Raw genomic sequence first — 10,653 nt, 5'->3', positions numbered from 1 at the left:
TCCCTACAGGCGAGAGCGTGATTTCAAAGTTGTCATCAAGCTTGCGGCACGAGCTGACCTGCATCACCTAGGACTGTTTTTACAGGGGAGGCAAGCTGATGCCCCACAGGAAGCTCTGCAAGTCCTTGACATTGTTCTTCGTGAGCTGCCTACTGCCCGGTATGAGTAGTGCATTTGCATTTTGCAGTTTGATACTTGATATTGATATGTTGCTGGCTTCATTTTGCTAATAATTCGTGGGACAGATATTGCCCAGTGGGCCGGTCATTTTATTCCCCTGACCTAGGTAGAAGGCAACCTTTGGGGGAGGGTTTGGAAAGCTGGCGTGGGTTTTACCAGAGCATCCGGCCTACACAGATGGGACTTTCACTGAATATTGGTATAACGGCTCGCAGGTTACTTCCATTAACATTTTAATATCTAGCTTTCTCGTGATGTCTTGATTTCCATGCTCTCTGCTGTAGATATGTCGTCAACAGCTTTCATTGAGCCGCTTCCTGTCATCGAATTTGTGAGCCAGCTTCTGAATCGAGATATTTCATCCCGCCCTTTATCTGATGCTGATCGTGTGAAGGTGCAATTCAGTTTCCATTTGTTGTTTATCGAGTCTTGATCAGTTTGTAGTTATGTTGACTGTTGATTATCATTTTCTTCAAGCTTTTTCGGTTGCCTATCATGAAGCATGTAAAACCATGCAGCCTAAGGTTACTTCATGTTACTCTGTTAATGCATTTCCGTTTGTGAAAAAACTTTGCTTTATGTCAACAGATCAAGAAAGCTCTTAGAGGCGTCAAGGTTGAAGTGACACACCGTGGAAATATGCGCAGAAAGTACCGTATTTCTGGCTTGACTTCTATGGCTACACGAGAACTTACGTAAGTGACTAATTTTGTACTTTGGGTTATTCTTTCTTAAACTTTTTAACTGAATGATATCAGATGTTTACTCCAATAATGTCCTTTTCAGTTTCCCTGTTGATGAAAGAGGCACAATGAAATTAGTTGTTGAGTACTTCCACGAAACATATGGTTTCCGTATTCAACACATTCAGCTGCCATGCTTGCAAGTTGGGAACCAGAACAGGCCAAATTATTTGCCAATGGAGGTCATTGCAATGTTGCTCTTTAATTCTTCCTCAAGGTTTGTATGTGTTTTTGTACTAATTTTTTCTACTCTACAGGTCTGCAAGATCGTTGAGGGCCAGAGATACTCAAAAAGACTGAATGAGAGACAGATCACTGCTTTGCTGAAGGTGACCTGTCAACGTCCTCAAGAACGAGAGCATGATATCATGCGGGTATGCTTTTTGTTGTCTATTCGACTTTTTTCAACTGATCAAGTAAATGGAATTATTTTTATAACTTTAACTATTTGGGGGATTGGTTGCAGCAAGAATGTTGTTTTTCTTTCCGTAATTCATATGCTGGCATGATCCTGCACAAGTGTGGGTTTGAGCCTATTTCTGTGCAGAAGATCTAACTTCTAGATTGTCTTTTGTGGGCATTTTGGGGTTGGTTCTTCATAGATAGTTGCATGTCTTTTCTAAAAACAGTGATATGCCTTGAAACCAAGGTATTATTACTTTCTCGATAAAGTACCAGAAATATCTAATAAACATTTGTGGGAGATGTGATCCTGTTTTGGCCGTCTGCTTTTCTGTTTGATTGCGAAACCTCTTTTTTATTGATGCATTTATCAGAAATAAAGTTTTGTAATAGCATTGAAGTACAACTGTTCAAGGTCATATCTGTTGAAGACTCGTGGTTCATTTCTAACAAGACTTCCTTTTACATGCTAGACGGTTCATCACAATGCCTATGGTGAAGATCCGTATGCTAAGGAGTTCGGCATCAAAATTAGTGCAACCCTCGCGTCTGTGGAGGCCCGTATACTCCCTGCTCCATGGGTAAATTAAATTATCTTTGATTGTACCCTTTCCAGCTCATGCTATCTTTACTTTTCTTTTCTTTCTTATTAGGGAATAATGGTGGCTGCACATGCTTACTGTTTGTTCTGTTACTGCAGCTCAAGTATCATGATTCTGGCAGAGAAGGGACATGTTTGCCACAAGTTGGTCAGTGGAACATGATGAACAAGGTCTCCAGTTTAAGTGATAAAACCTTTGCATTATTATACCATTTATTGTTCTAGTTTATTTAACTTTTCTTCAGTATACTTTTCTGATTTGATGGCTTAACATTTTTCTGTGATTACTTCTTGAAATTATGCTTCAGCTGTGTCTTCCTAAGAGTTTGTGTATTGATGTTTTGCTTTTACCCATTTGTCCCTGCGTGCCCTTTAAACAATATACGATGAAGTGTTGAAGCATTTGTTCATATAGTTACATTATATACTGTGAACAACATTATGTTTCTTGTTATCCGACTTCTTCTCCTCCTTTAACTTCTGCTGTTGCCTGTCCAAGGCATTATTGCTCAGAGTTATGTGGCTTCCCTAATATAGGCTCCTTGGCAATATGGTAGCCTGATATTATGTAGTGTCTCCATTTTCTTGTTGGGTGATGTATGTGTGCTTTGCTCCCCGCCTTTTTTGCATTGTCAAGTGATCATGGTACTTATATTGTTTGTTCTCTGGCTGATAGAGTTGTTTTTTCTATTGCAGAAAATGGTTAATGGAGGAACTGTTAATCACTGGATCTGTGTCAACTTCTCTAGGCAAGTGCAGGACAATGTGGCGCGAACTTTTTGTCAGGAGCTTGCTCAGATGTGCTACATATCTGGCATGGTAAGGTTTGCAAAGTTTCAGTATTATTTGCAGTTTGTTGGCCTCTCTTGTACTTTCCTGAAATTTGATTTGGTGTGAAATCCAGGCGTTTAATCCTGAGCCAGTGCTCCCACCAGTCACTGGTCGTCCTGAACATGTTGAGAAGGTTTTGAAAACTCGATATCATGATGCCATGACCAAGCTCCGACCTCAAGGGAAGGAACTTGACCTCCTTATTGTTATTCTGCCTGACAACAATGGATCATTATATGGTATGAGCCATTGTGTAGGATTACAGCTTTGTATGATTGCATGTTGAACCTGTGTTTGTCTTCACTCATTAATTTTCTCACTTATTAATTTTCCTCCCTTGCAGGTGATCTGAAGCGTATCTGTGAGACGGATCTTGGGATTGTTTCTCAGTGCTGTCTGACCAAGCATGTTTTCAAGATGAGCAGGCAGTATTTGGCCAATGTAGCATTGAAGATAAATGTGAAGGTCGGTGGAAGGAACACTGTACTTGTTGATGCCATATCAAGGCAGATTCCACTAGTCAGTGATCGGCCTACCATAATTTTTGGCGCTGATGTCACCCATCCTCACCCCGGAGAGGATTCCAGCCCCTCTATTGCCGCTGTATGCTTTGTTTTATGACTTTTTGGGCCTTTAAATTGAGTTTGTGGTCTTCAAAAGACAAGAACTTTAAATTGAGTTTTCAAACAGATGACTTAATTTGTTCAATCTAATCGATAATAATATTCCATTTTCAGGTTGTTGCCTCGCAAGACTGGCCTGAGATTACAAAATATGCTGGTTTGGTATGCGCTCAAGCACATAGGCAGGAGCTCATTCAAGATTTATTCAAAGAGTGGAAGGATCCTGTGAGGGGGACGGTTACTGGTGGCATGATAAAGTATGTTTGATATCATTCGTTGTTCTGATAGGTTTTTAGTTTCGGCTTACTGATTTCTCGATGTTTGTATCTTTCTGTATTCTGGTGTGTAGGGAGTTGCTGATTTCCTTCCGTAAATCAACTGGACATAAGCCGCAGAGGATCATATTCTACAGGTATGATCTTTTTCTTGCGCTCTCTTGTTGTAGTTCATGGTATGTGTTCGTGATGTATTTTTCTACTGCAGGGATGGAGTTAGTGAAGGCCAGTTTTATCAAGTGCTTCTGTATGAACTTGATGCTATCCGGAAGGTATGACTTGTTAACATATGGCTAGAAGTTGTGAATCAATTGCCTTGATTGATTGTGGTTATTGTTTTTTCATCATTTCAGGCCTGTGCTTCCCTGGAACCAAACTATCAGCCTCCTGTCACTTTTGTTGTGGTTCAGAAGCGTCACCACACGAGGTTGTTTGCTAGCAACCACCGTGATCGGAATTCGGTGGATAGAAGTGGAAATATATTACCAGGTCAGAATAGTTGGATGGCGTGAGCTCTGGGTTTAATGCACTCGGGGGGGAAATTTTACATTGTTTTTTGATTCCAGGGACGGTTGTGGATTCTAAAATTTGTCACCCTACGGAGTTCGACTTCTATCTATGCAGCCATGCTGGTATTCAGGTAAAATCCAAAAGAAGGTGCATGATGATGGGCTTGACTTGAGTTATGTGGGTAGTTAGTTATACAAGTGTGATGAATGGGCAGGGGACATCAAGGCCAGCTCATTATCATGTGCTTTGGGATGAGAACAACTTCACTGCGGATGGGTTGCAGTCACTGACAAACAACCTTTGCTACACGTACGCAAGGTGTACGCGTTCGGTGTCGATAGGTGAGTGAGTTCTTTCATGAGCAGTAGTTATGTGATGTGGTGTGGGCATTAATTACTTGATAAATAAAAATGGCAGTACCACCGGCATACTACGCACATCTGGCGGCATTCAGGGCGCGTTTCTACATGGAGCCGGAGACGTCGGATAGCGGTTCAATGACGAGTGGGAGCATAGCTGGACGGGGGAGGAGCACCCGCGCCCCAATCGTGAGTGCGGCTGTTAGGCCTCTTCCTGCCCTCAAGGAGAACGTGAAGCGTGTCATGTTCTACTGCTGAATTGCTTTATCATGCACGGGAGAAACTCTATTGAACTCTCTCCCTTAGACTTGGCACTCTGTTTGGATTTGCTGTTTGTTGGAAGACATGTTAATGTCTCTATGCCTGGTGGCGGCTGTGTTATCTGGGATTTCAATCCTTGGGCGAATGGTTGTGGTTCCGAGTCTCCACCAAACTGTTCAGGCTCGGGATGGGAATACATCTAACCGTTTCAGTTTTTTTAAAAAAAAGATATATTTCTTTCAAAAAAATTCGGTTTTTTGATATTTTTTAAATTCGGTTTGATTCTAGAAAATTAAGTTTTTTAAAAATAATATTGTGGGAGAAAATATCATGTTTTTCAGTTCGGTTCCGATTATCCTACAAAGAGTCAGTTTCGCTCTCTGCCAAGTCTTACCACATTGTTTTATTGCCGATGAATAAATACTTTTATATAATTGTATTGTTTTATTGCCGATGAATGAATACTTTTATATAATTGTATTCTAATATCCACCACTTGTTTTACATTTCCTTAATATTTAGGATATACTACACCGTCAAATCATAGGTCAAGTAAGTAAATTTGGCTAAATTATAGGGGAACTGTATTCTTTAATTACTTGATATCTGTCTACAGATTTTCATCCCAACATTTGACGCCAAACTGTGTTCGGCTTTTTTTCTATTACAAAAAAAAGTTTCAAGGATTGTTTTATCGTAGAATACGCTGAATTTTTAAATTACAAACTTAATATATATATATATATATATATATATATTTGATAATATATATATATGTATGTATGTATATAGGTATATGTATATATATTTGTATATTAAAATTTTTAAATTACAAACTTTATATATATATATATAAACAGATATATATGTATATATATTTGATAAAAAATTAAAAATTTATATTTTAAAGTTTTAAAATGATGACATGGCGCTGATATGTCAATTCAGTCAGCGCGATGTCAGTAATCCATTGTGTTATGTCAGCAAAATTGTTGATCAAAAGTTAAATGTTTTATATGAAAGAAAATAATAAGTGTAATTTTTGTGGAAATTTTTTTCAAAATCAGAATTTTTTGTGGAAGATTGTAAGTTCGAGGTTTTATATGGAATATTTTAAGAAGTTTGAGGTTTTTTTATGGGATTAATCCGGAATAGAATGGAGCCTTGGTACTGATGCCTTGACCTTAAAAACGAAGAAGATGTAAACGTTTAAAGATCAAAATCAAATATTATTTCCAACTTGTAAAATCTGAAAATTATGAAAGGAAAGAAAATAATAACAAAAGGGTTATGAATGGAATATTTATTTATAATCCAAAGATTGGGGGATACGAATGGGAAGGCCCAATGGTGAGATGGCATGACGCGAGCAACTGGGAAAGCCGGAAGCCTCGAGTAAAGGACCAACTCAAAGTTGACTCTCCTTTCTTCTCCCATTGAAATTTCCACACTGCCATGTCTGTTTCCTTCCATCCAACCTTTTCTTCTTTCATCTTCTAGATCCAAGGAAGAGATCTGGCAGGTATGGAGGATGAGATGCGAGAGAGTGGGATCGACCACGAGGCCGACAGAAACACGAAGAACACGAATGGCAAGGAGACAATCAAAGAAGAAGAAGAAGAAGGCGGAGAAATAGAAGAATCGGTGGAGAGAATATTCGAGAGCAGAGAGGTGCCTTCTTGGAAGAAGCAGCTAACAGTGAGAGCCTTCGTGGTGAGCTTTGGGCTAAGCATTCTCTTCAGCTTCATCGTCATGAAGCTCAATCTGACCACCGGAATCATACCATCGCTCAACGTCTCCGCCGGGCTTTTGGGATTCTTCTTCCTCAAGACATGGACAAAGGTCCTCCACAAGTCCGGTCTTCTTAAACAGCCCTTCACCCGACAGGAGAACACTGTCATTCAGACATGCGTTGTGGCCTCCTCCGGCATCGCCTTCAGCGGAGGCTTCGGGACTTACCTCTTTGGGATGAGCCAACGAGTTGCCAAACACGCAGGCGACTCTTATCTCGGCTTCAAGGACCCTTCCTTGGGTTGGATTATGGGTTTCCTCTTTGTTGTCAGCTTCCTTGGCCTCTTCTCTGTCGTCCCCCTCCGAAAGGTTCTGTATGTGATCTTCTTCCTCCCCGTCTTCTTTAATTTGCCAGGATCCCAATCTATTTTTGGTGTTGCCTGCAGATCATGATCATAGACTTCAAATTAACATACCCCAGTGGCACTGCAACTGCTCATCTTATCAACAGCTTCCACACGCCTCAAGGGGCTAAGCTAGCCAAGTATGAATTTCTACTTTCCCATGTGCCTGTTGTGTGTCCACATTTCTGAGGGCCCTTTTGCTTCAGGAAACAAGTGAGGGTGTTGGGGAAATTCTTCTCCTTCAGTTTCCTCTGGGGATTCTTCCAGTGGTTCTTCACTGCAGGCGAAAACTGTGGCTTCTCCAGCTTCCCTACATTTGGGCTCAGAGCTTACCAGTACAAGTAAGCGTATATCTCCCTCCTCCATTCGAATATGACAACCTGTTTGTTTCCTTGTCAGTAATCCCGTTTTGGTGGGGACAACAGGTTCTACTTTGATTTCTCAGCAACATACGTTGGTGTCGGCATGATATGCCCATACATCATCAACGTATCTGTTCTTTTGGGAGGAATCCTCTCTTGGGGGCTGATGTGGCCTCTCATTGAAACCAGAAAGGGACATTGGTACCCTGCTGATGTTGACCCCAGCAGCATGAGCGGTCTCCAGGCTTACAAGGCAAATTCTCCATGACCCTGCTTCATTAAACCAAAATGAATCACACTAACCCCCGCCCATGCTGGACATTTGCTTTCAGGTGTTCATTGCTGTTGCTATGATCCTAGGAGATGGTCTATACAATTTCTGCAAGGTGCTAAGCCGAACACTTTCAGGATTATTTGTGCAGCTCAGAGGTAGTAATCAGAGAACCGGCCTTCCACTTGAAGATCCTCCTTCCCCATTCAGCCCAAAGCTATCCTATGATGACCAACGCCGGACAAGATATTTCCTCAAAGACCAAATTCCTTCTTGGTTTGCTGTTGGAGGGTACGTGACAATAGCTGTAGTGTCTACGGCGACTCTCCCTCATATGTTCCCCCAGCTGAGATGGTATTACATTCTGGTCATCTATATCTTTGCCCCCATCTTAGCCTTCTGCAATGCATATGGAGCTGGACTCACGGATTGGTCACTGGCATCAACCTATGGGAAGCTCGCCATATTTACAATTGGAGCGTGGGCCGGTTCTGAGCACGGTGGCATCCTGGCAGGCCTAGCAGCATGTGGAGTTATGATGAACATAGTATCAACGGCCTCGGACCTAACACAGGATTTTAAGACAGGATACCTTACATTATCCTCTCCGAGGTCAATGTTTGTAAGCCAAGTGATTGGGACAGCGATGGGTTGTGTAGTATCTCCATGCGTGTTCTGGCTATTCTACAAGGCATTTGATGACTTGGGCCTTCCAGACAGCGAATACCCTGCACCGTTTGCCACTGTGTACCGCAGCATGGCTAAACTCGGGGTGGAAGGTGTCTCATCTCTACCAAGAGAGTGTCTCGTGCTATGCTATGCATTCTTTGGTGCAGCCATTCTCATAAACATGATGAAAGATGGTCTTGGTAATAGATGGGGGAGATTTGTTCCTCTACCCATGGCAATGGCCATCCCGTTTTTCCTGGGCCCTTACTTCGCCATTGACATGTGCGTGGGAAGCTTGATTTTGTTTGTGTGGGAGAGGGTAGACGCTGCCAAAGCTGAGGCTTTTGCACCCGCAGTGGCTTCTGGTTTGATATGTGGGGATGGGATTTGGACTTTGCCAAGTTCGGTGCTTGCCATTGCTGGAGTTAAACCTCCCATCTGCATGAAGTTTCTCTCGGGTGCAACCAACGCAAGGGTTGATCAGTTCCTGCAAAGCTCCCCCTAGTTTAAGCTTGTATGCTTCATTTCTTTTTTTTGAAGTTTTTGATGAAGGTGTATTATGTTATGTCTTTGGTGGTATAGAGAGATGAGGCGGTTTGCTGTATCAAAATGCACACTGCACAGCACATGCCAATTTTTCACAGGGGTCTCTTGTCCCTTTTATAAACTAAATGTGTTCTTGTTGTATTTCCATCTTTGCCGACAAAGCCGCCTTTCTGCAACAGCCTCGTTTTGTCGGCAGTAGTAAACCGGGCGTCATTTCTCAATAATAACGAGTCTAAAAGAACTACAAGCCGTTCAAACGGACACAAAACCAACAACAAATTCCCATTCCAGCTCAAGTTTCCCCAGGCTGCAATGCAAAGCTTTGGGAACCATTGTACAGGATCATTCCTTTGTGGATGAGCTTCCAGCCGCTTTCTGCTCTGCTTTCTTGAACATGTTAGATACCGTAGCTTGAACAAGCGGACCATCTCTGCCTTTGGATTTTGGCTTTCTGGCTGCTGAAGATGGCAGAAGTCCAGTACAAAACTTGCCATCTAATGCAGCAGTAGCGGCTTGAACTTGCTCATGACCTCCCGTTGAAGAATCATGTTCCAACAATAGTTTTTCACATTCTTCATTGGATGTATCGCTGTCGCTTGGGTCAGATACGTCTTCGGGCGAGCTTTCCATGAAGCTGTGGGAACAGTTAAAGAAGGCGGTTAAGATTGATACAAACCAGACAGCTCATAGACGGACAACTAAGGAGGATGAAATGAAACACAGTGGTAACTTATAGGGGCAAAAGAACAAGCCAATACTCTGTCCTAGCTCAATATTTGTAGTGACTATTACGGTGGTCCAGCGAGGCAGTTTTCTACCCTTCTACATACTTACATACCAATATGTATGCCACTCTCAAACGGTGTTGGTTTCAGAACTCAAAAAGAGATGAACACATGGATCCATGAAATGAATAGGAAGTGTTTCACTGGAAAGAATCTGACAGACTTGTCAAATTCTGGTAGAGACTTTCAGGACACAATCATCTTTGCAAAGAGGTAAGTGAAGCATCATACTTGAAACTTTTCCCAGAATTTCTCTGAGACGTTCGAACTGGTGTCAACTCCAGATCGTATCCTTCCACTGATAAACCATCATGCATCTCAATGTCAGGTGAATCTGTTTCCATAGTTTCAGGGACAGTCAAGGCCTTGGGTGAAACTTCACCAGCACCACCTCTGAAGTCGAACTCTGTCTGCTGTTCCTGAAACCAAGAATCGCGGTATGAGAGCGTGTATGCAGCGACTAGGCTTGAAAGAACAAAACGGCTGACAGGTTACAAGCTGAGCCAATTCTTGAGGGAAGTCTAAGCGAGCTTCTTCAGGGTTGTCCTCCTTAGTGCCGATCCACCATGCTTCAGAGAACACAATCTACGGGCATTTCACAAACCCTTCAGTATATATATATTTCTAGAGAGAGAGAGAGCAAAAGGAGACGGACCATGTTGTCAAAATAGTCGTCGCATGTGACATTCTTGCCTCCTCGGGAGAATTGGAGGGTCAAGTACCTGTTCTTGGGATAGACAATGGTTCCAAACAGCTTCATTCGACCCTGAAAACCCCAGTTTTCGAGGATTAGAAATGCAGGAACAAAAACCCTAATACAAAAGTGACGGAAAGGGGAGTACCTGGGGAAAATGGAGGTAGAGGACAGGGTTTTTGGTAGACAAGCGGTCGAGGTCGCCGATGGTGGCTCCTGAGACAGGAGCCAGCAGTGCTGGGAAGGAAAAGAGAAAGCGATTCTTACGCTGAGACTTGCGGAGGATGTCGGAGCCATGGTGTTTGAGGACTTGCTTCGAGGGTTTGAGCGGAGAAACACATCTCGCCGGAGCACACGACAGCAATCGGTTTTTCATGGCTAGGGTTTTCAGTCTCTTCCGCTCTTC

General features: G+C 42.4%; 3 protein-coding genes across 8 annotated transcripts in view; 2 read left to right on the top strand and 1 right to left on the bottom strand.

Moving 5' to 3' along the window:
* Positions 1 to 5,004, top strand: part of LOC104820330 (protein argonaute 1) — a 6,812-nt gene extending 1,808 nt beyond the window's left edge. For all 5 annotated transcript variants that reach the window (XM_010550728.2, XM_019203309.1, XM_010550726.2 and 2 more), the window contains exons 4-21: positions 10 to 159; positions 246 to 379; positions 465 to 574; positions 769 to 875; positions 967 to 1,105; positions 1,181 to 1,297; positions 1,799 to 1,906; positions 2,026 to 2,097; positions 2,623 to 2,745; positions 2,831 to 2,996; positions 3,101 to 3,360; positions 3,495 to 3,637; positions 3,730 to 3,792; positions 3,864 to 3,927; positions 4,009 to 4,144; positions 4,222 to 4,295; positions 4,380 to 4,506; positions 4,583 to 5,004. In XM_010550728.2, coding sequence (XP_010549030.1) covers positions 10 to 159; positions 246 to 379; positions 465 to 574; positions 769 to 875; positions 967 to 1,105; positions 1,181 to 1,297; positions 1,799 to 1,906; positions 2,026 to 2,097; positions 2,623 to 2,745; positions 2,831 to 2,996; positions 3,101 to 3,360; positions 3,495 to 3,637; positions 3,730 to 3,792; positions 3,864 to 3,927; positions 4,009 to 4,144; positions 4,222 to 4,295; positions 4,380 to 4,506; positions 4,583 to 4,782 — 2,293 coding nt within the window. In that variant the 3' untranslated portion in view covers positions 4,783 to 5,004. The remainder of the gene's footprint in view (positions 1 to 9; positions 160 to 245; positions 380 to 464; positions 575 to 768; positions 876 to 966; positions 1,106 to 1,180; positions 1,298 to 1,798; positions 1,907 to 2,025; positions 2,098 to 2,622; positions 2,746 to 2,830; positions 2,997 to 3,100; positions 3,361 to 3,494; positions 3,638 to 3,729; positions 3,793 to 3,863; positions 3,928 to 4,008; positions 4,145 to 4,221; positions 4,296 to 4,379; positions 4,507 to 4,582) is intronic.
* A 1,132-nt stretch (positions 5,005 to 6,136) lies between these two features.
* On the top strand, positions 6,137 to 8,909 carry LOC104820329 (probable metal-nicotianamine transporter YSL8). 2 transcript variants are annotated; one of them, XM_010550722.2, is made up of 5 exons: positions 6,137 to 6,885; positions 6,963 to 7,060; positions 7,127 to 7,261; positions 7,346 to 7,535; positions 7,615 to 8,909. In XM_010550722.2, exons 1-5 carry the CDS (start codon positions 6,310 to 6,312, stop codon positions 8,725 to 8,727), a joined length of 2,112 nt encoding a protein of 703 aa, XP_010549024.1. In that variant the 5' UTR covers positions 6,137 to 6,309; the 3' UTR covers positions 8,728 to 8,909. The 2 variants fall into 2 exon arrangements, with proteins under 2 accessions (XP_010549024.1, XP_010549025.1); XM_010550723.1 differs by lacking the exons at positions 6,137 to 6,885; positions 6,963 to 7,060; positions 7,127 to 7,261; positions 7,346 to 7,535 and having other exon boundaries at positions 7,691 to 7,844; positions 7,949 to 8,909.
* A 53-nt stretch (positions 8,910 to 8,962) lies between these two features.
* Positions 8,963 to 10,653, bottom strand: part of LOC104820327 (DNA-binding protein RHL1) — a 2,282-nt gene continuing 591 nt past the window's right edge. The window contains exons 2-6 of the mRNA XM_010550720.1: positions 10,396 to 10,653; positions 10,209 to 10,319; positions 10,049 to 10,138; positions 9,785 to 9,972; positions 8,963 to 9,402 (exon numbers count right to left, since the gene is read on the bottom strand). Coding sequence (XP_010549022.1) covers positions 9,111 to 9,402; positions 9,785 to 9,972; positions 10,049 to 10,138; positions 10,209 to 10,319; positions 10,396 to 10,653 — 939 coding nt within the window. The 3' untranslated portion in view covers positions 8,963 to 9,110. The remainder of the gene's footprint in view (positions 9,403 to 9,784; positions 9,973 to 10,048; positions 10,139 to 10,208; positions 10,320 to 10,395) is intronic.

This window comes from Tarenaya hassleriana, unplaced genomic scaffold, assembly GCF_000463585.1.
Source record: "Tarenaya hassleriana unplaced genomic scaffold, ASM46358v1 Cleome30, whole genome shotgun sequence".
Classification (NCBI taxonomy): Eukaryota; Viridiplantae; Streptophyta; class Magnoliopsida; order Brassicales; family Cleomaceae; genus Tarenaya; species Tarenaya hassleriana.
The sequence above is the reverse complement of the archived record's forward strand: the minus strand, read 5'-3'. Positions and strand labels throughout refer to the sequence as shown.